The sequence below is a fragment of the Sturnira hondurensis genome, unplaced genomic scaffold (assembly GCF_014824575.4).
Source record: "Sturnira hondurensis isolate 20B ecotype Veracruz unplaced genomic scaffold, ASM1482457v3 Scaffold0003090, whole genome shotgun sequence".
Classification (NCBI taxonomy): Eukaryota; Metazoa; Chordata; class Mammalia; order Chiroptera; family Phyllostomidae; genus Sturnira; species Sturnira hondurensis.
The window spans coordinates 8,261,366-8,287,837 of NW_028075721.1; the positions used below are offsets into that span (position 1 = coordinate 8,261,366).

The following is a 26,472-nucleotide window of genomic DNA, read 5'->3' on the forward strand; positions in this document are numbered from 1 at the left end:
GGTCCCCAGACTCCGAGGTCCACTTTTCCGATGCACCTGTGACAAAAGCCCCTCTCAGGTGCTGGAGGCCCAGCAGAGGGTGGGTGGCATATATGACACCTTCAGGCAGGCTGCCCCAGCCTGAGCCCTGGTTCCCCAGGGGCTGGGAGGGGAGCCCCACATCCGAATACGCCCAGCTGTGTCAGTGTCCCAGGGGCTCCCCAAGGACTGGGAGAGCTGGGCCCAGCCTGGGCCCACCGACTTACAGTGTGGGTGGCAGGCCTCTGTGCGTCCCTGGCCACAGGGGGAGCATGTGGTGAGAGCGGCCCGGCGTCCAGGTCCCCAGCCCACAGGGCCCGTCCTCCCACAGGCTGCTCAGCAGCCCCCGGCTGGTGCCCCCCGCCCTGCCCCCCCGTGCTGCCTGGCACCAGGCGCTGGGGCGGCGGCATACTTACTGTAGCCCATGCCTTGCAAGAAGTACTTGAAGGCTTCAGTCAGCTTCCCCGGCTGCGGGAAGGAGGGACAGACACGGGCTTTGACTGGCTGTCAAAGACTGTGGGGGAGGGAGGCTTCCCCCAGCCCCAGGCAGGTGAGGGAGAGAGGGCCAAGAGTCTCTCACCTGTGTGACCTGGGGGAGCCCCCCGGAATCTGCCATCTGCAGGAGAGAGAGCGGGGTGAGCAGGGCAGGGGCCGCCCCGCCCCTTGCCAGGCCCTCACACCTGGACAGGCCCGCTGACCAGACATACGACACCCCGCCCCGGACCCCAAGCAGGCCCCTCTGGGGAGCTGGCCCAGGGCTGGGGAGGAGGGTCTCACCTTCAGGAAGGTCGTGGTGGTTGGGTCCAGTTTGGAGTTGCACTCCACCTGAGGACAAGCAGCCGGTTTCAGCAGACGGAGGAGGCCCTGCCCCAACTGCTGATACAAGTTGTGTCCCCAGAGCTGGGGGCTCTGTTGGTGCCAACAGGGAGTGTGGGGCAGACCCAGGCCAGCTCCTAGGCCCTGGCTGAGGCTGCACCTCCCCACACCACCTTCCCAGGGGCCAGAGGACCTTGAACTCTACTCACAATTGCTGGGGGTGGGGGGGGTTGGCAGCGTCCCCACAGGGAGCAGGGCCCACTTTGGCAGGACTGGCTCGGAAAGCACCTGGGACCGCAGGAGCCAGCCTCAGGGCCTGTGCCTGGGTTGAAGCAGCCAGCCCGGGAAGACAGGGCCAGCTCCCTGTGCACAGAGGGCTGAGCGGGGCACTCCTGGAGCCCGATTCTCTGTGCTGAGGAGCCATGAACCCCCAGGCTGTCTGCTCCCAGAGTTCCCAGGCAAGGGGACACATGATTCCCAAACACAGTGGTCAAAGGGGACCGCTGTTGTGCTCAGGAACCACCTGTTTCATAACGAATGGGTCAGGTTTTAGAGAAAAGACAGATCTTAGTCTCTGGGCCTGATGTCGGGTGGTGGGAGGGGGTCCCCAGGCCTCCCTAACCCGCAGGATCAGGGTTGTGGCAGGCAGTGACACTGGTCACTGGTCGCGGTGCTGGGGCTGTGCGATGAGGAGCTGGGTCAAGGGGCCCATGACCCCCACTCCTGTCCCCACCCCCAGCCAGAGCGCAGCGCCTCACTCACCACCCCATCCTCCGCAGGTGCATTGTCCCCGACCACCAGCATCACGGGGCAGCTGTGGGAACAGAGGGGGAGGGCTGTCCGGCCTGGGCATCGGTGGTGGAGGGAGGCAGGGCGAGGCCACAGGGCGAGGGCACACTCACCGCAGAGTCTTGGCATTAGGCACTGTTCCAGGCCGGTTGATGTCCAGGTCTCGGCGGCTGCGGGGAGAGGCAGGGGCGGCCGTTCCAGGACTGGGTGGGGTGTGTCCCAAGCCCGCCCCTGTCCCCTTCCCCTGTTCCCTCCCCTACTATGGCAATTAGGCCCAACATCCCTGGAGGCCCTGGCTGGCAAAACGGAGATGAGAACCTGCTGTGCACCAACAGGGGCCTTCGGGCTCCCCTCATGACTTCACCTTAGACCCCCAAACTCGTACCTGTGGGCCCTCGGATTTGCCTCTCCCCGCCCCAACCCAGTGCTGTGTGGACGGGCACCAGCTGGGCTGTGGGACTCCGGGCCGCTCCTTCTGCACTGACCCTCCAGCGCCCTGCACACAGCTGGCGCTTAGGGAGTATTTGTAGGAGCAAGAGAAGGGGAGGCAGGCCAGTAGGGGGCCTGGCCACTTTCCTGCAGGGCAACCCCCGAAAGGGGCACTAAGGACCAGAGCTTGAAAACCATCGGCTCTATCCAACCTCCTCCCGTGGACACATGTCAGGTTCAGGACTGTAGAGCTCGGGGATGTGCCCGCACCCCCACTGCTCCCGCCAGGAACACCCCCTGGAGAAGGAATGGACAAGCCCCGGGACCAGAGTCTGGAGCCCTGCTCCTTCATCGGGTATGACCCTGGGCAAGAAGGGCCTCCTCTCAGAGGCTTAGCTGTCCTCTCATCTACAACCTGGGGACAGTGTGGCGTGTCTGCCTGCCCCTCTCAGGGGCGGTTGTGGCGAAGGGTCCCCATGAGAAGGAGCCCTGCGTGCCTCGGAGCCCCGCCCTGCCCCCGCACCTGTTGTACATGTTCCAGAACAGCTGCAGGTTGGCCTGGTTCACCACGTTCCCGATCTGCTGCCGGTAGCTCTGCACCAGCTCCGAGTTGTTCACCAGCTCCTCCTGGGCCCAGGAGGGAGGGGACACAGGCTCAGAGGGGGCGGGCAGGTGTCACGGCCAGAACAGCGTTTGACCACTCCCACAGAGAGGTGGGCGGAGCCCCGCCAAACGTGGGAGGCAGGACCCTCTGAGGGGAGGAGAGGCTCCCCGCCTGCCCTTCAGGTGTTTCAGCACCACAGTCCCAGCGGAGGACAGAGTGCTACAGGTCAGGTGCCACATGACCCCCTGCCCTCCTGCCCCGCTGCAAGGCAGCAGAAGCCCCCCGGTGTCCCTGGGAGGGGGCAGAGGCAGGACCTTCCGCAGCTGCTGAGGTTCCCCAGGACCACCAGCCCGGCCAGCCCTGGCACCTATGAATGTGGTCCCACGCCCTCACCTGGCTGAAGAGGTGAGAGAGCACCGTGTCAGGTAACGTGCTGGTCAGGCCGGAGAGCTGCAGACCAAGCGAGGCGGTCAGTGTGAGAGCACCTCTCCCTGCCCCCCGCCCCCCAGGGGGACCCCACTCACCTTGGTGGCAGCCCAGTCGATCCAGCCTTTGCCGTTGGGGTCGATGTTCATCAGCACCAGTCCCTCCACCAGGTCCGGGAAGATAAGCTGTGGTGACAGAAGACAGGGCTTGGGGGGCGGTGGTGGGACAGGTTGCAGGGAGCCCCAAACTTCCCACCACTACATGGGCTGTAAAATTCTGGCCCATTCTCACGCATGGGCCCAACTGGCCACAGCCGGGAAACTGGGTGGGCTCCGCTTCCAGCTGCCCCCGCTCATTCTGCCCAACCGGAACCTTCCAAAATTCTGATTTCTTTTGAATCTGTGCCTGTATTGCTGTTTTTCACCCCTCTTAATATGTCTTTGGAGATGCTGCTTTTGTAAAATAAGCATTAAACATCTTCAATAGAACATTTTGGCCCTGGCTGGTGTAGCTCAGTGGATTGAGCGCTGGCCTCCGAACCAAAGGGTTGCAGGTTCAATTCCCAGTCAGGGCACATGCCTGGGATGCAAGCCAGGTGCCCAGCAGGGGGCGTGTGAGAGGCAACCACACGATGATGTTTCTCTCCCTTTCTCCCTCCCTTCCCTACCTCTAAAAATAAATAAATAAAATCTTGAAAATTTTTTTTGTTTCTTTGCTTTTTATAGACAAGGAAGCCCTAGTGATGTGGATTATGTGGGAGCTGAAGCCGGTTTGGGGAGACATGGTAAGAGGAATCTGCATTTTCTGTTCAGCCATTTGCCTGTGTGCAGGGGCAGGATATATACGATGCTCACATCACGTCAAGGTTGAGGGACCAGGAAACGGTCTGCAGCTGCCAAAATGGCTAAGCATTGAAATGGAAACTAGAGTTGAAAGTCTCTGGTCATTTCTTTTGAAGAAAGAAATAATTGGAATCCTGCAAATTAAGTTTTTGTTTTTAGGAACAAAAAGCGTGTGGCTCCTCCCCGACAGGTTGTTTTTGGAAATGGGGCTTTTGTGAAACCGACAAACTGAAGCTAACTGTGGTTTTTGGTTTAAACAGGACTTGTTTAAATACTACCCTAATTAGTGAACGAGTGATTAGGATGATCCTTATTTCCTGGCTAGAGCAATTTGTTGTAAAGCGTGTTGCTAACAGAAATTGTGGCCTTAGGTAATAGTTAATCCAGTTATAGTTCATCATCTTTTGAGGAAATGTATGGAAAAGTAACCTTTTTCAAAAGAAGTTCCCTTCCTTAGAGACAAATAAAGGGGGAAAAGGCCTTTCTAAGTGAAGAGGAAGTGAGAAGAGAGGGAGAAGGAAGAAAGAACAGGAAGGTTCCCGTGGCTGATGAGTTGGAGGGCCAGCCTTCAGCAGGCAGTGCATCGTGTCGGGGAAACTCACTGCGAACTTGGCCAGCACGTAGGCTCCGGCTCCCACCCCAATGCCAATCACGTACTTGAACCTGGAGGAGAGCAGGGCTGTCATTCTAGGGCCAGGGCTGCCCTTTCCCACACATATCATCCGAGCAGGCCCCGCCATGGCCCTCAGACCTCAGCCAGAGCCTGGGGGCTCTGTGGTGGTAGGGGGGGCCCTCAGCTCTCAGCCCGGGGTCAAGGGCAGGCGGGTCGGGGGACTCACCCAAAGTGCTGCACCACGCTGGGCAGCATGGCGGCCAGTTGCTCCATGGAGGGGTACTGGTACCTGCAAAAGGGCAGGGGGTCAGGCCCAGGAGCGGCCTGGGGTGCAGAGCTGGGGAAGGTTGGAGGGGGCTCCAGGGCACCTACCCCTGAGGAAACTGGGACGCCCCCACCTGCTGGCCGGGGGCGTCCACGTGGCACACCACGAAGTGCTTGGTGATCTCCTGCATGTCCTCAGAGTTGAAGAAGGTGTTGAAGCACAGCTTGTCTGTAAGGACACACCTGTTGCTGAGCAGGGGCGGGGCGGCCCTGGCTCCAGGAGGGAGGGCGAGGCAGAGGCATCAGCCTCGGGGTCCAGTGGGGAAACCAAGGACACAGCCGAGAGTGGTTGGGCCGACGGGGCCCTGGGTTGGGGAGGGGAGGCCGCCCTGCTCTGGCAGATTCGAGGTGGGGGCACACTTACGGTTGAGGCCCACGTCATGGTAGGTGAGGATGGCCGGGCGGTTGCCCTTGGGGGAGCCCCGGATCACCACGTGCAGGAGGCCGTATGGCGTCTCGATGTCGTGTTCCTAGAGGGGAGGGACCGTGCTGGATGCTCTGGGCGGCCCTCACTCTTGCCTCTTCTGGGGAAAAAGGCTGGTGAGCAGCCACCAGGCCCCATAGGGGTGGGACATCCCATCCTCATCGCTCAAAGTGGTTGGCAGAGGGGAGGTAACAGGTAGGGCACCCCTGCCCAGGGGCATTCGGCACAGGGACAGTGTGAATGGACACAGGTTGGAAAGTTCTGGTCCCTTTTGCAAACTATCCAGTGGAATGAGCTGCTGCAGCCCCCCAGGGTCCCGTGAGGCCAGTGTCCCCATCTCAGGGCCGCCTGGCCTGCGTCCTGCCCTGGGCTGCTGCTCCTCCACTCGGAACCCTTCTGGGGCTGCTGCTGCTGGCGCTGGTTAGCTTCAGCCCCCGTGACCAGCCCCACGCCCCCACCTCCCCCGGGCCCAGCCTCCCCTGCCCGCACCTGCCCTGGAACCAAAGTTCCTTCCCCCACGGGAAGGGGACAGACTCAGGAGGTAGGAGACAGCTTCTTGGGGACTAGCTTTGTGGGTCTGGGCTCAGCGGACCACTGTCAGGGCCTGTGTCTCCATTGGGGAGTGACAAGGTGGTGCCAGCCCCACAGCCAAAGACCACACCCGGGGAGCCACACTCCTGCTGTGGGGTCCTGTGGGACACACCCTGTCATCCCCTGGGGGGGCCCAGGCCTGCCCCCCTAAGGGTCAGGGAAACAAGGGAGGGTTCCTGTCCCCCGACCAGGGGCTGCGCACTTTTCCTGCGTCTTCTCATTCACTCCCACAGCGACCCAACCCGCAGAGGAGCAGCTCAGGCTGGGAAAGGGGGAACTTTTGCCCAAGGTCACAGCCGAGAGGGCACGGCCCACCGGGCAGGCCTTGCCAGGGGCAGACCTCGGGGGACCGCACTGAAGGTGGCCTTTTTTGTGGTCCACCCAGGAGGCTTCCCAGCAGGCAGCCTCTCCACAGCGGTGTCCCCATGGCTCCCGAGGGTGGGGCCCGGGGCAGGAGGGTGCCCCTTTAACAAGGGCTGCAGTGCGTTTGCTGCGGCAGGAAGGGCAGTTCCTCAGCCGCAGGGGCCACCTTTTGCCCTTCCAGGCACAAATGGGGCGCAGTACGGTAGCCTTTCACACCCAGGCAGTCCCTGGGTGTAAATAGGGGGCGTCTGTCCTCTCCCAGCCCTGGGGTGATCGCCCCATCACTATCCCCTGGGCAGCAGGACTCAGTGGCGGTGCCTGCCCTACTGAGGCTCAGCTCCCCAGGGATGGGTATCGGCCCGGGCACCCCTCCGCGGGCCCGGTAACCTTGGCTGAAGCCCCCGCCCTCCCAGGAGCTCAGACTCAGCTCAGCAGGATGAGAGGCCGGATGTCTCCGTCTCTCTCGGGGGACTGCACAAGGGGGCGCCTCAAGGCCGGCAGCGGTAGGCTCCGAGCCCCCAACCCCCCGACCGAGTGCTCCCATTGGCTCCTGGTGATGTCACCATCCCCCCCCCCGCCCCCAGGTAGGAGCCCCACGGGAGGCACTGCGGCAGCCAGTCCCCCCTCGCCCTTGACCTTGAGGGTGGCGGCCCCTGAAGCTGGGTTTCAGAGCAGGGTGGGGTGGAAGGGCTACTGCGATTCCATCCGTCACCTCCCCCCCCCCCCATCAATCATTCAGGGAACCGAGGGAGGCAGGGAGGCGCTGACGTCGTTGCCTTGGGTGCAGGAGACCCATAGTCTGCGGACTCGGCAAGGCAAGTCCGGCTTGGGGATGGAGGGCTAGGTGCGCCCCTGCCTCTCCCTTGCTAGGAAGAGCCGCGGCCCTGGGCACCGCTGCCGGGGCGGGAAGAGGCGCGCTGGAGCCCACCTGGGGCCCGTCGTCCGCACCTACAGCATAAGGAATCAGACCCCACCGCGTCCCCTCCCCTGCAGGGACTCCTGCCTGAAGGCCTGGTGAGCACCCGCACCCCGACCTACCCGCCGTGCCCCGGGGACCACGGAGGGGCCGCACGCACCTCCTAAGAAAGGAGGACGCTGCCCTACTTGCTCTCCGGTGCAGCCACGCCAACACGCACAACCCGCGGGGTCAGAAGCGCGGACACCTGCGCACACGGACGCCCAGACGCGCGCAGGGAGCACAGCCTTGGCCAGGGCAGCGGTGGTCACAGGCGTGAGGCAGCCAAGCGAAGGGCACACGTCCGTGGGATGTACCCACGCTTGAGCACGGTCCGCACAGACTTACAGCTAAGTCAGAGCCCAGCCCCTGTGCTGCAGACTTCAGCCTTCCCCGCAGGCCCTCACGGGCAGCTCACCCCTAATCGCTGCCGCGGGCCAGGGTCACCAGGAGTCTAGAATCTGTTGGTCTTGCACAGTGAAGCGACCGAAGCCAGAGAGCAACGCAGACAGAGGCAGAGGGATGCCCCTACCTCCCCTACCGCCTCCAGGCCCCGCCGCAGCCCTCACTCACCCCATCCCAGCACTCGGGCATCTTGCCGAGGGCGGCGTGACGCCTCCACAAGGAAGGGCAAACAAAGGCCTGAGTCACCAGAGTCTAGAAGACGCGGCAGCTCCAGTGGGAAATCAGCGGCTCTGCGACGGGGCGCCGCTCCCGTGACCATTTATATGTGAGGGCCTGCCCGCCCTAGGCCGGTCCCTCCTCCCTGCGGGGTTTCTGAGCAGCCACTCGCTTGCTGCGAGCCCCGCCTTCCAGATTGGCTGTCAGGAGACAACCCTGGCTCCAATTGGCTTCTGAGGCCCTCGCTCACCCAGGCCCCGCTCCTGTTCCCCACCCCCTCACCCCCTCCCCATCCACCAGCCACGCAGAATCCTTGGCTGCCCCCAGCCCCTGCATCCTGCCGCCCCCGTTAAACCAGCACAGGCCGACGGCTGCAGCTAGCTGCACACCGAGTCCGGGGAGGTGGGACCCTGGGCCACGTGCACAGGTGGGCCCTGTGTCTGGTACACAGGAGCCTCTCACAACACCCACACCAATATGGGGCAGGGTGGCCGCAGGGGCTTGCCCTGGACTGCACAGCACCTGGCACATAGCCTGGGGGGGAGGCAGGGGCCTAAGACCGCCCCAAGCCCAGTCACCACATCAGGAAGGCGAGATCACAGCCTTGAGGAGGTATGAGGGGACCCTGCTGTCATGACCCTGCTCCAGGAGGCTGCTCCTTCTCCACCAGCCCAGAGCCTCCCCGAGGGCAGCCTCACCTGCCAGCACCCCCTCCCCATGTCTGTCTGCACTGCTGAAAGGGGGTTTCTGGGGCCAGGGGTACCAGCAATAGGGTGTGGCATTGCACCAGCTCTGCCCACCCCACCACCCCACTGCAAGGACTGGAGGCCACGGGGGGCGGGGGGACATGCCCACCCCCCACAGGCCCACTCGGATCTCTGTGGAGCAAGGTAGCACCTGAGCCCCCTCAGGCTCCATCCATGCCCTGTCCTTTAGAGAAACAAGGCTTTGGGTGGGGACATGCAGGTAGAAAAAACAGAGAAGGGGAGCACAGGAGAGCAGAGAAGGCGAGGAAATAGGCCAGGGAGGGGGCAGAGGAGGGAGCCCAAGGACAGTGAGAGGAAGGAGTGACAGGGAGAAGGGAGGGCGCTGGGCGCCCGTGCCCCCGTTCTGTCTCTTTGGTGGAGGACCGTGCCACTGGCCCTAGCCTGCGCCGACAGCCCGGCACACAGGCTGGCTGCTCTGGGGGGAGGCAGTCCCCTCCTTGTCTCTGGGTACCTGGTGACCTGGTCAACACCTGCCATGGAGGCTATTCCCAGCCATGTCCTATGCCTGGGGGGCACTAGGAATTTTCCCTGCCCCACCGCTGACCTCTCGCTCTGGAGGCCCAGCAAAGAGTGCTGGGCCCTGCGCCTGCCCAGGGCAGCCAGGGTGTGCAACGGGGTGTCGCCCAGTCCCTCGAGTCCTGGCCATTCTCCCAGAAGCCACTTGGACACAGGAGGAGGCCGTAGCCACAGAGGCAGGCTGCAAAGCTGCAGCCATGAGACCCTCCCACTCGCTTCTCGAAGTGACCTTTCCACACTTTCTGCCACCAAACCTCTGCCCTTCCGTGGTCCCTGTCCAATCTCATGCCCAGTCCAACCTCTGACCTCTCAGTGACCTTCCCACCCTTGGACTCAGGTGAGAAGCTGACCTCGGACACTGCCCACTCCAAGCCAAGGGGCCCATTTCTGCTCAGTGCACCTGCTTCAAATCCACAGACCTGAGTTTCAGTCCCAGCTCCCCACCCACCAGCTGAGCAACCTTGGGCAAAGCTTAACTTTCCTGTGCCCAGGGCTCCTCGGCTGGAAGCAGGAACTGTTACTCCCACACGGGGTGGCTCTGAGAGTGAGAAAAGGCTGCATAAATCACTCTCGACCTGACCCCAGGCCTGCCCAGGCCTTGCCAGTGTCTGGAAGAAATGGGACGGCCCATGTGCCTTCCCAAACTGCCAGCCCCTCCCTGGAGGCTGCACAGTTGTGACCGAACAGGGCAGGCTGTGGTACTGCTAGCTGAACCCAATCACCAGCCGTAGCCCTGCCACGTCTTTGCTGTGTGACCTTGGGCAAGTCAGTCAACCTCTCTGAGCCTCCACATCTATTAACGGGCAAACAGCAGTGCCTACTGAACAGGCAGCTGTAAGGATAACACATTGTGTTCACAAACCCATGAGAAAGGATCGGGAAACTTGAAGCTTACTCGCACCCTAGCATTCATTTTATCTCCCTAACACCCACTTTACAGATGAGGAAACTGAGGCAGGGGCTGGCTGCTCTGGGATTTTATGTCACCAGCTCCCTCCTGAGGAGGAAGTCCCCATGTGCCACGGGCTTTCGGAGCAAGGAGGACAAAGAGGACTCCTTGGTGGGCCAACGCTGATCTGTCACTGGGCCTCAGCTACCTGGCGGCCACGTCCCTCCCATCGCTCTCTCCCTAAGCTCCTGCTTGTTCCCTCCCCCCAGGCCCCATCCTGTCTTTCCCAGCTCCAGAGCCCTTGGTGTTTGTAGCTGGACTGTGCGTCCTTGAAGGGGCTCGTGACCCAGGGCTGGATCCTCACTGCAGAGCTGCCTGACCATCGGGGGGAGGAGCCAGCCTGCCGCCCCATCTCCCACACCACCCTTGAGTGCAGACCATGACGTGGGGGCTGTCCTAGGGCCCGGAGACTGACCCAGACTGAAGTTAGAGCCTAGGCCATTGGGCCAGGAGGAAGGTCCCACAGGGTCTGAGTTTGTCCAGCGTGCGGTGGCGGTCAGCAGCACCTGACACTGGCGAAGCGCCCACTGTGTCTGCCGTCAATAAATGTCGACCACTGTGTTGACCCAGAGATAAATGGCCACCACAAACTCAGAGGGAAGAGATGGCTGGCCAAGTGAGAGGAATCATTGTAAAAAGGAATAAAAACAAAGAACAATTTCAGTTTTCACAAGGAATCTGGCAGCAAACTAAAGAGGACATGGTTGTCCCGGCAACAGCTGCCATGGAAACAGGAGCTATTTTGGAGCATCAGCCTGGCTATCATTGGAGGAAAATGCTGATTCAGATGACAGCATCCTTTCCTATGGTCTCCATCCTCACTCCCCTTGGCCTCCCTTCCCCCACCCTGTTCAGGGAGGGCGGGGACATCTCCCCACTGGGCAGGGGGCAAGCAGAGCCCCTGTACGCAGTGAAGGTGGTCCTGGAGGCTGCCAGCAGACGAGGTGATGAGCCCTTGTTGCTCCAGGCACCTGGAAGGGTGTGATCCTTCTCTGGGACTAGCCTGGGTGGGTGAGGGGCCAGCCAGCTTTCGGTCCCCATCTCCCGGAGAGGCTGAGAGCTGAGACCTACCTTCCAGTCTGTGTCCACGGGCAAGAGGAAGGGGTCGGAGTTCTCCTGAGGGAGCAAACACAGAGGGTTGGCTGTGAGGCCCAGCTGGCCAGGGTGTCCACAGGGGCTTGACCCGTCCATCTCAGCGTTGACAAAAGTGATCCAGGGCTTCCCAAGTGCCAGGCGCCAGGCCAGTAGGTGCCTGACAGATGAGCTTAAGAACAGCTACGCACATCGATTTTCCCGATTCACGTAAAACGTGAAGATTTCCATTGACAGGAGAATGGGGCTAGGCTCAGAGAGGCTGAGTCACAGGGCCACCGAGGGGTGGCAGTTCTGCCTGCCAGTCCTCGCTGTTGGCCACTCTGTCCTGCTGCCCCCGAGGTCTGACTGTCAGGGCACCAGGTCAGGGGCCGGGGAGGCGGCCAAAGAGCCATGACCTCCACCCCTACTTTAGGGACCGGGAGGCTGAGGCCCCAGCATACACACTCCCTCCTTGTGCTGTCGAAACACCAGGCCCCCTGCTTCCAGGCTCACTTATGCTGACCCATGTGTCTGTGACTGGCGCCTGCTTCTCCCACTGGGACCACGTCTGGCTCTGCTGTCCGCCTAGAGCCTGGCAAAGAAACCTGGGGGAACAGGTCTCCCCTCGGGAACGTGGAGACCGTGGCTCAGAAGAACCCGCTATTCACAAGGTGGCCAACGTGTGGAGCGGGGGAGTGGGGACTCCATCCCATGGGTGCAGACACTGCATCCTCTCTGGGTCTCATTCGGGGAAGGAAACCTCAGGGGAGGGGGGATGCCCAGAAAGAGCAGAGCTGCCAGAAACCTCTCTGCTCCGAGCTGTGAGGTTGAGCTGCTTAAGGTCCACATGGATTGCTTCTCCGCCCTTTGGCCGGGGTCAAGTGTAGAGTCCGTCTTATCACATTAGAGGAGAAGCGTGGCTGTGGGTGTGTCCTGGGTAGTGGACACTCCCGCGTGGGACTCTATGCCACCGAGGTGCCCCATGCCTCTACTACACCAACACATCAACAGGGAAGATGACCTCAAGTCACGGCAGTGGGAGGAGGAAAAGAATGAAGACCAGAAGCCACCTGCCCCTGGTGGGGGGTGGAGAGGGTAATGCAGATAATCCAATGGCACTGGAGGGTCTCAGGCCAGGGACGAAAGCCAGGCTTCGGGGGACAAGGCTGGTTACTGGTGTACCCCCTCACATTGGAGGACCAGGCACAAGGGGGCCAGGGAGAGAGATGTGAGACATTTTTGTCCTCAAGACCCCAAGGGTTCAGTCATCTCAGAGGCAGGAAGGGGCGGTTTTGTTAAAAACAAAATCAGCGCAAAGGATGAGGCTGAGAATGACAGGGTGTGCCGTGTGCTCTCAGGGTGCTGGTGGGGGCGGGGGGGCAGGCCCACAAACCCAGAAACAGCAGGAATGATAAGAGACAACCCAGAGACCCCAGAGGCCAAGGAGGAACTGCCCTGGGGGGACGGGGCCAGGGGGTAAATGTGTGGAAGTACTCACTCCTCACTGGACTCAAAAAACGAAAGGGAAAAAAAAAAAAACCGAAAGGGACAGACACAGACACACTGCGGCCGGAAAAGGGGCCTCTGCCTGCGAGTGTGACCACCTGGGGAAGGGTAGCCGGGCCGCTCGGTGCGAGGCAGGGCTGTACCCAGTGTCACTGCCATTGACCAAGGCCACGCTGGGAACACCCAGGGTGTTTGGGGGGCTGGGGGCAGGGAGTTAATGTGCCTTTGGAGGAAGCAGATGTGACCAGGTCCCCAGCATGGGACTTGTGCTGAGCAGAGAGAGGAAAGAAACTGGGGACCCAAGGCCTCCAGCGTCACTGGGACGCAGACCCTCGTGCAGGGTGGGGGCATCTCATGCAAACCCTCGTTCAGGTCCAGGGGGGATGAGGCGAGAGACACCAAAGGCGGCAGAAGGAAGGCGGAGCCAGGCTGCTGGTCACACGGGCTGTCTTCTCTGAGGGGCAGCGAAGGACTGAGCCAGGCCACCCCAGAAGGGGAAGGGGGCATCTCTTGGGGTGCCCCGCTGAGGGGTGGGAGATGCAGGCACAGGACATGTGCGGCTGAGGTCAGCTGAGGTGTGCTGAGCTGTCTGCACCGCCCACAGACGCACACCCTGTTCCAGCCAGCAACACCCCCATCCTGCCCCAACCCCTCCACCTCTGCTCATGTGACGGGGGCAGGGGTCCCCAAGGGCTACCATGTGCCCCATCATGTCCTCACAAGAAGGCTGGTCTCTGCTGGCCTCCTTCTGAGCTACACCCCCACCTACAGCTTCACTGTGGGCAAAGCTTCGTGCTGGGTGCTTTAAGGCGCTGGGCCACAAAACCCACAGGGTCTGGCAGAACCCAGGAGAGGTGAGCACCGGGGCCAGGCACGAAGCCTCGTGGGGTGTCAGTGTTAGAGCTGGCACCCAGAGGAGGCCTCTCTGGGGAAGAGGCACTTGGGCAGAGCCTGAATAAAATGAGGGGCCAGCCCTAAAACGTCCCGGGCCAGCATATCCCAGGGATGAGGAACAGCTGGGAACCCGGCCGACTTGTGCCAAGAGGGCAGAGAGCCCAGGAGGCAGGTGAGGAGCGGGCAGGGGAGAGTGTGGAGGACGACAGGGGTCTTGCCCTGGGCCCTGGAAGGGCTGTGGCTGCAACTCCGAGGGAGGCAGCAGCCACAGGCCAGCTGTAAGCAGGAGAGTGACATGAGGCATTTGCAGAAGGGTGTGCAGAGTACAGGGGCCTGTGAGGAGGCTCCCGCAAGTGCCTGGATGAGAGACGGTGGAGGGAGGATTAGAACAAGCGGCCTGCAGAGTGGGCAGCTCACTAGCTGGGGGCACCCTCTGGTAATCAGGACTTGTGAGTTAACTCCAGGTTCTGCTTAAGATTAGACCGCACGCTCCTGGGGGTAGGGTGGCGAATTTATGGGGCCCCGGCCAGCCACACTGTCCCAGCATGTGGCACTCAGTGGCTCTAGGGCTCACCTCCTTCCAGTGGGAGGCTGGGGGAGGGCACCCACGAGGTCAGGGACTGGGTCCCTGGCTCCCCATCTGTACACAGGGAGGTGGGATGGGCTCTGGGATGGCACAACCAGCAGAAAGCCCCAGGCCAGAGGCCCCAGGAATCAGTGAGCTTGGACCCACGCTGTGCCTGGCAATGAGGGAAGGGGGGGTGCGCATCACCACCGCAGAGGGGTGCGGGGTAGAAATCAGTCTGGGATCTAACCCTAGAGCCCTGATGAGGGCCCTCTGGGACAAAATAACAACCTCAGGTGCCTCTGTCCACGGCCAATGCTGGTGACCCATGCCCTCAAACTGCCGCGCTTGCCAGGAAAAGGTGGGGAAGCTGCAGGCCAGGCAAGGCCCCCACAGGTGGGCAAGCACAGGGTCCCCGCTGCCCACTGCAATGCCCAGCGGACACCCTCCTGGGGCCCCAGGGCCTCCCAGAACCAGGGGTTGGGTTCAGCCTCAGTCCTTGATTGCTGTGTAACCTTGGCCAAGCGCCTCAGTCTTCTCATCACTGCAATAGGAGTGACTTTCCTAAAGAGCCTCCCAGCCTCAAAGCCAAAGCCACCGAGGTTGGCTGCGTGGTGGTCACGTGGCCACTCAGCCTGGCCAGGAACACTCCCAAGGCGGGGACAAGGCTTCTCAGGGTGGCCTGAGTCAGCGGTTCCCAACGTTTTTGGCCCTGGGGACCGGTTTTTCCAGACAGCGGTGGGTGGAGGAGGGTCAGGATGCGGAGCTCAGGCGAGCTTCCCTTGGGGCCCGGTTCCTAACAGGCCACGGACCAGTACCGGTCCAAAGCCCAAGGGTTGGGGACCCCCGGCCTGAGTATTCCTAGCGCGAGGCTCGCCCCATAGAGGGTCAGTGGGACAAGACGGGAGGGAAGACATGCAGTTTTCTTCTTGGCCACGAGGGGGTGCCCTCTGCCCCAGAGCGGTGAGGGGGCGACTCACCAGCTCGATGGCGTCCTGTCCCCGCAGCAGCGGCTTCTCCTCCGGGAATCGCAGCTCCTGCAGCCCGGCCATGGTCATGTCGTGGAGCAGGAGCCCTGGGGAGAGGCGAGGATCAGGGTTGCGGCCGGATGCGGCAGGGACGCCAGGTCCTTGCTCCGACTCTCCCAGCACGCGCCCTCCGCCCGGGCTGGGGAAGGAGAACAGCACCACCCCAAGTGATCCATGGGTGGGGGGGGCCCACCTGTGGACCCATCCCAGAGCTTCACGCGGGGGAGGGGGGTTTGGAGGCCGCCCGGCTCTGCTGCTTGGCTCGGGATGTCATTGCATTATTTGTCCTTAAAGGTTAAAATACGTTTCAAAGAAGAAAAACAGGAAAGAAAAAGAAAAGCAATACAGGACAACCCCCGCCCCCTGTGCTCCAAGTGGCCAGTGGGTTCCTGGAGATGAAGAGGGGACCAGAGCCAGGGGGTGTCCAGAGGGCCTTGCAGGACAAGCCTGGGTGAAGGTGGCCCTGAGAGGGGTGTGGGGGGGGGGCAGCCCGCAGTGTGGCAGGCCGAATGATGTTGAAACTGGGGGATGCATGTCATGACATACCACCCTCAGGGAGGGGTGGCACACAGCAACCACTGAACCCACAGGCACCAAGAGGTAGGCCTTGGGCCCTAGAGGGTGCCCTGGAAGACCCCAGGCCACTGAACCTCAGTAGAAGAGAGGATCATACATGCACATATGTGTATAAATACATGCCTGTGTGTGTGTGTTTGGAGGAGCCAGTGGTGGGGAGGGGCAGACGGAGAGGGTCCCAGGACCCCACAATCCATTGAGCCTGGCACCACCACCCCTCACCTGCATTTCAGTATGGCTTCGATCAGAATAAATACATGAGAAAATAGTAAAGCTCACTAGAAGTCAAAGGAATTTAGATTAAAGCAACCCCCCCACCTTTTTTTGGCCAAAGGAACTGGCGAACTTTGCAGAGCTGGCAGAGATGCATGGAAATTGGCATTTTCTCAGGGCGCTGTGGGTGTGTTCATTGACACATCTTTCTGGAGGGCAGTTCTGCAGAATGAACTCAAACTATTGACAAGATTCATACTCTTGGGCTCAGCTATCCTCTCCCTGGAAGGAATTCCTTAAGGAATCTGAAGAGGGCAGCTAATGACCCACCTGTAAAAACGCCCACCACGGTGCCATTTATAGTGTCAGAGAAAAACCGGAAGACACTAGGTCTCCGCAGACAGGGGGTTAGACACACAAACTGTGAGACTGTGGGTCCGTGACTTATAAAAGATAGTGAGGAATATGGGGAAATGCCTGTGTCTACCAGACTGAAAAGGCCATTATAAAATATACAGTATCCAAGTGACGAGAAGCACAAACGTCCTGGCATCATCCCCGTTGGAAGATGGAAAACTACAGCCTGTCATCTGAAATCAGTAAAAAACAACATTTAAAAAAAAAAAGTCGATCTATCTGGTTGAAGGTTGGTGACAAACCCTTACTCTTCCACAGGATGCCATAGGTCACAAAGCGCTTTCTTGTGTTATTTGATTTCACCCCTATGGGCAGTGAGATGAGGAAGCCAAGGCCAAGGGGAGATCACAGGCGGGTCCAGATGGAAGTGGGGTCTTTGGACTCCCAGTCCAGTCCAGCCCAGTGCCTGACCCAGTGAGCCCACCCCTCCCTCCCTCCCTCCCTCCCTCCCTCCCTCTGTTCCTTCCTTCCTTCCTTTCTTCCTTTCCTCCTCCCTCCCACACTCTCTTCCTTCCCAACTCTATTTTCAGCTTTTCTTTTTTTTTAAAGATTTTATTTATTTATCTTTAGATAGAGGGGAAGGGAAGGACAGAGAGGGAGAGAAATATCAATGTACAGTTGCTTCTTGTGCGTCCCCTGCTGGGAACTGGCCGCGCGCCCTGACTGGGAATCGAACTGTAATCCTTTTGTTCGCAGGCCTGCGCTCAATCCACTGAGCTACACCAGCCAGGGCTATTTTCAGCTTTTCTTAAGTGTGAAGCTCTCCGACTTTCCCCTCTGCCCCAAAGGCTGCCCATCCCACAGTGGTCGGTCCATAGATGCACCCTGCTTCCGGGCCATATCCTGCCCCTGCCCATCACTGCTGCTTTGGCTTCTCCCTGTGGGAGGCCCAGTGACTGGAGGGTGGGCCCGGCGACCCAGGGGCACAGGGGCCAGATGGAACCCATCGCTGTGGCAGGACCATCAGGAGACCAGGCTGCAGCTCCAGACCTCCCCTCCGGTCAGAAGCATGAAGCAGCAGCTGTTCAGAGCGATACAAAGGCGCTGCTGCCTCAATGCCTGGGGTGGCCGCCAGAGTCTACTTTGGGGTTGAGATGTGCCGGGGCTGGGCTGGGCGAGGCCAGGCCACCAGCCCTCAGGGGGGCTAATCTGGAGCCGTGGAGCTCCCTGGGAGAGCCCTGTCCCCAGAGGCTGGACAGGGAGGCCAGTGCCCACCGGGCCCCCAGGTCCCGCATCTCCACGCCATGCGGGAGCACTTGGTTCCCAGCGGTTTCCGGGGAAACCAGCTAACACCGTGCAGATGGGCTGTATTTTTAGCAAGGCGTCCTCTCCCCTCGCCCCCACCCCTTTCTCTTCCATCCTTTCTGATGGCTGCATGCTCATCCGCCCACCTGGGTGGGGAGTGAACAGACGGGTCCCACCCTGGAAAACTCTTTCAGGACTTTTTAAACTGCCAGCCTCGCTGAGCGCCCAACTCGATCAAACACTTCGGCAGCACTGGGTGCCCCTGCCCTGGCCCAGGTCTGCTCTGAAACGCTCCAGACCATCGGCCCTAAGGACAGTGCTATTAAAAGGGCTGAGAGTGGGCAGTGCAGGGACAGATGGCCTGCAGTGGCGGGGCGCAGGGGAAGAGGGCTGGAGAGAAACCTCAGAACTGGGAGAACTGGGTCCATTTCAGCCCACGGAAATCAAGGACAGCCCAGGGCGCAGCAGGCTGTGCCGTGGGGCTCCGGGACAGAGGCCGAGGCCCACAGTCCCACGGGTGGGGGCGCGGGGAGCAGGGAAGTTTCTTCCTCGGAAAGTCATGGTTTAAGAAAATCATTGTGCAGAACAGAAACAGACTCAGACACAGAACATTTCGGTGGTCGCCGGAAGGAAGTGGGGTTGGGAGGCTGGGTGGAAAAGGTGAAGGGATTCATGTAAGCGGGTAGTTGCAGAATGGTCACGAGGATGTGAAATGCGTCACCGGGTTTGGGGTCGACAATAGTGTAGCACCTCTGTGTGGTGCCAGGTGGGTAGCAGACTTGTCGGGGTGACCACCTTGTTGAGATACATACATGTCCAATCACAAGTGATACTGGTATAATACTGTCTGTCAACTGCAGGCAGCCCGGAGTCCTACAGGTGGATGGCCCCTCAGCCACTCTCTGAGTCCCCATCCTGAGCTTGGGGCAGGGGGCGGGGAGGGGGGGCTGGGACTGGGACTAGACCCCCGCTCCATGTCCTCATTCACAGGCAAGGGAAAAAAGGCTCAAGGACGGAGTGACCGTCCCCCTGTGGCAGAGTCTGTAAGGGAACCCAGGGCCCGTGCCCCAGTCCACAAGAGCTCTGCCTCCCCACGGGGACGGAGAGGGCAGGAGGGATCAGGGACACAGTATTTTTTTCCAGTCCCAGCCATCCTCTCCTCCTCTGGGCACAGCCCCTTCATTTGTGCCCAACCTGAACTAGACCAGTTCTCCTGCTTCATCCTCGATGTNAAGGCTCAAGGACGGAGTGACCTGTCCCTGTGGCAGAGTCTGTAAGGGAATCCAGGGCCCGTGCCCCAGTCCACAAGAGCTCTGCCTCCCCACGGGGACGGAGAGGGCAGGAGGGATCAGGGACACAGTATTTTTTTCCAGTCCCAGCCATCCTCTCCTCCTCTGGGCACAGCCCCTTCATTTGTGCCCAACCTGAACTAGACCAGTTCTCCTGCTTCATCCTCGATGTGGGCCCGTGAATTCCCGTCTCTTCACCGCACACACGCACACTCATCCTTCCAGCACATTCTCTCTGGGCTGTGTTTGGATCGGACACTCAGCGCTGAGACCCGAGCTGACTCAGGAGGCACACACAGCCCGCCTGCAGGGAGCGCGAGCCTTGTGTCCTGCTGTCCCCGCTGCCCAGAACGCCCTTCCCCACCCTACCTCTACACAAGTGATATCCATAACAAAAACACTCACGCCTCTTGTCCGCGGACGCTTGCGAGCTTTGGTTGAATGAGGTGAGATGAATGAACAAATCACGGACTCTTTGCTGAGGCCGCACACCGCGGAGGGATCGGGACCGCCCTGTGTCGCGAGGTGGTGGGACACAGCACCGACTGTCGCGGTTGGGCCGCCGGCGGGGGAGGGGGGGTGTTCAACCCCACTTGGAGGGCAACCTGGCAGTTTATAAATATGCAGATGTCCGTCGACTCTGCACTTCTGTCTCTAAGTATTTGGTTATCCCAGCAGAAAAGCCCCCTCGTGTGCGCTGGGCGTCAGCACAAAGGACGCTCGCGGCCGCCCTGTTGGGAGAAGCAACACAGTGGAAACAGCCCAAATGCGCGTCGGGAGAGCGGGCCGTGAGCTCCGGACACCAAGGCCCAGCGCGCCGCGCAACTATTAAAGGAGGAGGAAGCTCCACGCAAACAGAGAGGGAAAGCATTCTAAAATATGCAGGTAAGAGAAAAAGGCACGTCGTAGATGAGTAAGTATAAATACGTCCATTTTTGTAAAAAATATAGGTGCACGCATTTGCAAATTTAAAAGAAAGGGTCCTCAAATGATTCAGGGTAACTGGACCAATTCTTGTCTCTAGGAAAGGACGTGGGTTTGGGAGGGTGTAGAAAAGGGGTTGAGCCCTGGTTGGTGTGGCTCAGTGGATTGAGCGCCGGCCTGTGAACCAAAAAGTCCCAGGTGCGATTCCCAGTCAGGACACAGGCATGGGTTGTGGGCCAGGTCCCCAGTTGGAGGTGCACGAGAGGCAACCACACAGTGATATTTCTCTCCCTCTCTTTCTTCCTCCCTTCCCCTCTCTGTAAAAATAAACACATTTTTAAAAAGGGAGATTTTTAGTCCACATAGCAGATTTCATCAACTCTACAGCTTCACTGATCATAATTCATTCTCACATTTTATGCACCAATACAAAAGGAAAAAAACACTGCCAAAATGAGGACATAATACTTTCTCCAACTTCTCACCTTTTATTTTGAAACAATTTTAGACTCATAGAAAAACCGAGGAGGAGGCAAAGCACAGAAATTCCCCACATACCCTTCACCCGGCTTCTCCTAACGTCATCATGCTGTCTCATGCGACTCAAGAAACCGGGAAACACTGACCCAACGCTTTACATGCAAGTCACCAGTTTCCCAGTAACGCCCAAACCCAGGACACCAGGTCACACGCATCTGCTGGTCTTGCAGGTGCCTCCAACCAGGGACAGCTCCCGAGTCTGTCTTTGTCCTCCTTGCCATCGACGCTTTTGAAGATGACTCACCCGTTACATCTGCAGAGTGTTCCTCGATTTGAGTTTGCCTGTGGTCTGATAAAAACTGATACGTTTTTGCTGTGGTTTGGGGAGGGCAGTTTTATAACTTTATTCGACAATCAGCAGGTAGTTGTCATCCACATTAACTGTTTGCAGCTTTTTCAAAGTGGTGACAGGTACACGGATGACCAATGTTCGGAGCTCGTTTGGTAAATCTTCCCCTCATTGCCTTTTCTGGGCAACTGCACCTGGGTGTGGTGGGGGCGTCCCTCATTCCTTGGGCCCCGACAGCTGTGTCGGGCCTGGTGTCGGCGCCAACATCTGGATTCCCGTCTCCTTCCTGGCAAACTTCTGGATCTCTCTGAGTGCCCGAGGGGCACACTTCTTGGAACCCACTCCCTGGGGGCGCTCGTGGACGTCACTGGTGTATTATTCTCTGGTCACCACCTCGTGGAAGACAGAACGAGCCTTCTCATGACGTTTCCCTGCAGAAGCCATTCTGCCAGGCCCAGGTTGGAAAGGAAGAAGCCATAATTCCAGTTCGACACCTTTAATTCCAATTCGACACCACACAGCTTATTCTAACTTCCCCTCTTTTTCACTGGCAACTTTTTTCTCCCGTGATGAGAAACACGGTCCTCAACATCCATAATACTTTTACCTGTATGTTCATTCATGCCTTGTGTACGCAGTAACTTCAGGGCTGTTACGTGTACATATTGAGTGATCACTGAGACCTTTTCCCTTTTTTGTGCTTGCTGTACTTTTTGGGGTACTTTATCCTTTCAGAGTTAGACCCAGAGTTTACTTATTTATTTTTAGAGATTTTATTTATTCATTTTTTAGAGAGAGGTGAAGGGAGGGAGAGAAACATCGATGTGAGAGAGAAACATCTATTGGTTGCCTCTCGTACGTGCTCCGACCAGGGACCGAACCTGCAACCCAGGCATGACCCTGACCAGGGATCAAACCCACGACCTTTCGGTGTATGAGACAATGCTCCAACTAAGCTGCACCAGCCAGGGCAGAAACCACTGTTACTATTTTTCTGCTTATATCCTTTCAGACTTTTTTGTCCAGTGCTCATCTATATACTGCAAAAGGTTTAAAACAAAACAAAACACAAACTGTTTTGAAACATCTTTTGGACCCTGGAGCCAGATATCCTGGTTCAAATCCCAGCTGGCCACTTAATATCTGTGTGACTTACGGAGAGTTACTCACCCTCTCTGTGCCGCATTTTCCTTACCCTTAAAAAGGGGGGATGATCGCACACCCCTCACACAGGTTGCTATGATGATGAGTTACTATGGAGAAAGCACTGAGGACTGTGCCTGGCACACGGCAAATGCCACGGAAGTGCGAGCTGTCACCGCCATTATTATGACATGGGTAGTACATAAAGGGGACATCTGTGCAGGCGGAGCAGCAGCTTCGGCAGCGGAATTCGCAGCTGCCTGGGGTTCCTTGGTCTGAGTGCACTCCTGCCTAGTTAACGTCCCCTGCGGCAAGGCGTTGAGGTGACTACTTCCAGGTTTCTTTAGTTCTCTATTTTTTTTTTAAGATTTTATTTATTTACCTTTAGAGGGGAAGGGAAGGAGACAGGGAGAGAAACATCAATGTACGGTTGCCTCTAGTGCGTCCCACGCTGGGAACTGGCCTGCAACCCGGGCATGTGCCCTGACTGGGAATCGAACTGCGATTGTCTGGTTCGCAGGCTCGCGCTCAATCCACTGAGCTACACCAGCCAGGGCTCTTTTGTCCTCTATTAACCACCACAGGATAAATATCCTTGAACCAATACACCTGCACACATCCTCATCTGTCCCAAAAAATCCCACTGCCCAGTCACAGACCACCCACATATTTAAGCTGTTGATGTCTCGCGACCAACTTGCCCTTTATAAAAGTTACACCCCCTACCCTCAGCCTGCTCATCACTCACAGGCCCCTCACTAGTGGCCCTGGGTGCACTTGGTGACTGTACACCTCTCCCTTCCTCCAGCCAAGCACGCCTCCCATCTTACCTATGCGCCCCACACCTATATCGCCACGCCCCGGTGAAGCAGTCAAGTTTACCGAAACGTGAGAACCAGAAATAAGGATTGGGGTCTGACTGTCAGCCTCCTGCAGTAAGTCCATGCTTCCCTTTCCCCCACGTGTCCCATGTGGGTCCACACCCCCATCACCAAGCAGGTACCTTTTCAATGTAGTTGACGAAGTTGCGCGAGACGACACACTCCATGTGTCACAATGACACCCACATTCCAGACCGAAAAGTTTTGCTCTTTAGTCCACATCAAGTATATTTTTTAAAATGTCCAACAGCCCATCCCGAGGCCCCCAAGGGGCCGTTTCAGAGCCCGATCCGCCATTCGAGAGCACGCTCTGACTCCCAACTACTGTGGAGATGCGACGTTTGGGTGCAAACGCACAAAACTCGCCATCTGTTTACTTGCTGATTAGTGTCCCACTTCCCCACATCACCCTGGGAAATAAAAAGGCACCTGCCACAGGGGGTGGGGGAGAGGTGGAGGTAGAAGAGGGTATAAAGGTGATAAGTGGTAATGAAACAAATACAATAAAAATAAACTACTAAGAAAAAAAGCACCCGCTACGAGGGCGCCAGGTGTCTGCCCTCTGGGGACCGCAGCGAGCGTGTGTGGGTGGGGCCGAGCTGGGCTCCTTTCCACAATGCTCACGACGACGTAGGGCCTTGATCCCCACTGAACCGGCGAGGAGACCTCAGCCTCAGAGAGGTCACGGGTTTGCTCAGGAGCTGACCCTGAAGTTCACACCCTGATTCCCAAATCCCTGCCCTGCCTGAGCCCCCAAGACCCTGCAAGGGCGTCTGAGAGACGCACGAGTCGCCCTCGCCCCTGCAGCCACCCCAGACAGCCCCTACCACCTGCCCTCTTCTCTCCAGAACAAGAAGACACGCTCAGGTGAGGCAGGACAGCTCCTGGGCATCCTTCCAGCTCCGCCTGTGGGGGCACCTGGCTTTCCCCACCTGGTGTCGGAGCTGTGGATGGCCGGCCAGCAGGGCCCAACGCCACCTGCCACGCCCACCCTGTCCCATTAGACGGGAGCCTGAGTCCCAAGCAGGATCTCTCAGAGACTCCCAGGGAGTCCTGGGTTGTGTGGAGAACTCAGGGAAGAAGCTGGGACATCCCGGAGGAGGGCATCAGGTGAGTGGAGCACAGCGGGACATGAAGGCTGCAGGACACAGGTGGTGGCAGCTTGGGGACAACAGCCCCACCACTGTCACTTGCTGACAGAAGGCCCGACGCTGCACTCAACACTAACACTCTCGCTTCTACTGCTGAGGACCATGACCCGGCGGGAACCACGGTGACCCCGTGTTACAGAGGAGGAAGGCGAAGGGCAGAGCAGCCGCCGGAACGGCCCAAAGCCAGGCAGCTGCCACTCACGGGAGGGCCTGGTGCTCGGGTTGCGGGTGTGACACCCAGCTCCACCTCTTCTCGGCGGGACGAGGCGGGGAAGGGACTGACCTCATCCGTAAAACAGGCACGATGATAAAACGGAAGAATGTGAAAACTATCAACAGCTGAATAAATACGACTTTTTAAAAAAGATCCAGCGAAACAATATTCTGAGGTCGGCGCAAGGGCAGAAAATTGGCAGTCTTTAAGAAATTATCCTGGCCCTGGCTGGTGTAGCTCAGTGGACTGAGCACAGGCCTGCGAACCAAACAACTACAGTTCGATTCCCAGTCAGGGCACATGCCTGGGTTGCAGGCTAGTTCCCAGCGGGGGACGCATGAGAGGCAACCATACATTGATATTTCTCTCCCTCTCTCCTTTTCCCTTCCCCTCTAAAGATAAACTCTAAAAAAAGATTTTAAAAAAATTATCTGGGAGACAGCTGACGGTGGGACATGTGAGCCTGGAGTCAGTCAACAATTATTGAGCACCTGCTGTATGCCTCCACAATACATTGGCTACCACCCTGATTGTGACCTGCTATCATCCGATGGGAAATGTGGGCCAAAACCTTGCAAATGCAAATAAGCAGGGAGGGGAGAGATCCAAACTTCCTAGTGGGCAACCAGCCAGGGCAAGTGGAGTTCTCCATTACAGGGACAGTCAAGACCAAGGAATCAGAGGGGAGATGAAGCCCCTGAAGTGTGGGCCCCAACCAGGCGGCTCACCGGTGCTGTCTGAGTGAGCCATTCCAACTCTCAGAGGGAGAGGTCAACAGTCTCTAAGATGAGAAAACTGAAGTCTGAGGGATGAAGGAACCTGTCTGAAATCACACAGCTGCCCAAAGTGAGGCTGGGACTTGAACCCAGACCTGTGGGGCAGGGCAGAGGACGGCAGGGACCTCCAGAGAGGGAGAGGGCTGCAAAGACCACAAGACAGCGACTGAGGACACGCACTGTTTCTCAGGGCAACTGTGATCAATGACAGGGACTGAGGGGCATCCGTTCCGGCTGGCCGAGGGCTTAAAGAGTCTGCCAGACCCATGTGATGGGGGGGGGGGGTAGGCCCTGACCTCTGTACCCACAAGATAAGGGTCCCCACACCGAACCCTGGGCCCCCACTGGAGCCTCACACATGCCTCCTGAGAGCATCCCCACTTCGGTCTTCTGGGGCAGGTGCAGGAGCACGGGAGGGATCCAGGAGTTCTGTCCCCGCTGCAAGGCTCTACACCCCACGGGACGGGGGAAACTTTCCCTTCGGCGGTCAGCCAGTTCCCTGTGAAGTCAGGTGGGCAGGCTGCCTCAGGTGAGCTCTGAGAAGTCAGCAAGGGACTGAGGGGGCTGCCACCCGCCGTGGCTAACTGGGCTCAGATCTGGAAGAGCACCCCCAGCCCTCTTCCCCTCTCCGTGAGGCGGCCACAGAGCCAAGGAGCAGCCAGTTCTTGTCGCTTTACCGGTACTCACAGCCTGACACCTCACCAGACTTAACCCCGCAACACACACACACACACCCCTCCCCCCCCAGGCCCTCTGGTCTCCACTTTACATCATTCCCAGTTCAAACCTCCCTCACACCCCAGGGCCTGGGCCAGGGCCTCCACCCATCAGCCTGTAATGCCATCTCCCTCTCCACGAAATCCTGTCTTTTCTGGTCCAGTGTGAACAGTGCCACCTGCTCAAATCTCTCTGCTCCCCTGGGTCCTCACTCAGACTCCCACTGTTTCCTGAGTGCACCCCCCCCCCGACTGCTGCCCCTTTCTCCTAACAGGGCTTCTGTGCCCCATCTCCTGGTAAGGTTCTCGAAGTCAGGCACTGCACCTCCCAGGTGCCGAGGACATTGACCAGAACCCATGAGTCCATCCCAGATGCACCGATCAGTCACCCCCGTTGTCCAGGCCCCGCTGGGATCTGGACTGCTTCCCTTTCCTAGCCCTCCTCCTCCCTGCCTGCCTCCACCACCCCTACCATGGAGGCCACCTGCGCCTGAGGAGAGTGTGTCCCCCTTTCAACCCCTTGGCCCCTGGCCCTTGCTCCTTCCTGCCTCCTCCTCTGGGCATTCCCATATGTCCTCTGAGGATCTCTGGCCACAGCACCCTGGATGTGGTTTCCAGCGCGGAATCTGGCCACTTCTCCAGAGGGGCTCCAAGGCTGAGTGAGGGTCCCCAGTCACCAGAGTCCAGTCTGGCTTCCCACTCCCTGTGCCACTCGGCATCTACTCCTAGCAGGACACTTCCCCTAGGAGAGGGGCTCAGACTGTCACAGGAAGCAGGAATCCAAGGCCATGGTCAGGGGCTCCTTCCTTAGAGGACCTGACTGGAAAGCAGGGGCCCTAAGCTTCCTTTCCCTCTTTGGGGACCCGACTGGAGCTGGATCACTCTGAGACTCCAGGAGGTCGCTGGGGACTCGGAGAGCAGAGCCGGGAGGGGCCGGCTCCGCGCACGAACGAACGGGCAGCACACGGGCCAGGAATCAGCGGG

The 26,472-nt window shown here is 59.0% G+C and overlaps 1 protein-coding gene across 5 annotated transcripts in view; it reads right to left on the minus strand.

Annotated features, from left to right (window-relative positions):
• NDRG4 (NDRG family member 4) overlaps nucleotides 1-26,472 on the minus strand; it is a 30,987-nt gene that overhangs the window by 3,652 nt on the left and 863 nt on the right. For 3 of the 5 annotated variants that reach the window (XM_037041610.1, XM_037041605.1, XM_037041606.1), the window contains 14 exons: nucleotides 15,067-15,161; nucleotides 11,119-11,163; nucleotides 5,226-5,331; nucleotides 4,910-5,030; nucleotides 4,764-4,826; nucleotides 4,527-4,587; nucleotides 3,181-3,267; nucleotides 3,050-3,106; nucleotides 2,576-2,679; nucleotides 1,737-1,793; nucleotides 1,597-1,648; nucleotides 796-843; nucleotides 599-634; nucleotides 435-486 (listed from right to left, as the gene is read on the minus strand). In XM_037041610.1, coding sequence (XP_036897505.1) covers nucleotides 435-486; nucleotides 599-634; nucleotides 796-843; nucleotides 1,597-1,648; nucleotides 1,737-1,793; nucleotides 2,576-2,679; nucleotides 3,050-3,106; nucleotides 3,181-3,267; nucleotides 4,527-4,587; nucleotides 4,764-4,826; nucleotides 4,910-5,030; nucleotides 5,226-5,331; nucleotides 11,119-11,163; nucleotides 15,067-15,144 — 967 coding nt within the window. In that variant the 5' untranslated portion in view covers nucleotides 15,145-15,161. Of the gene's footprint in view, nucleotides 1-434; nucleotides 487-598; nucleotides 635-795; nucleotides 844-1,596; nucleotides 1,649-1,736; nucleotides 1,794-2,575; nucleotides 2,680-3,049; nucleotides 3,107-3,180; nucleotides 3,268-4,526; nucleotides 4,588-4,763; nucleotides 4,827-4,909; nucleotides 5,031-5,225; nucleotides 5,332-7,767; nucleotides 7,915-11,118; nucleotides 11,164-15,066; nucleotides 15,162-26,472 lie in introns of those variants that run through there. The other 2 variants (XM_037041607.1, XM_037041608.1) reach the window with 2 other exon arrangements.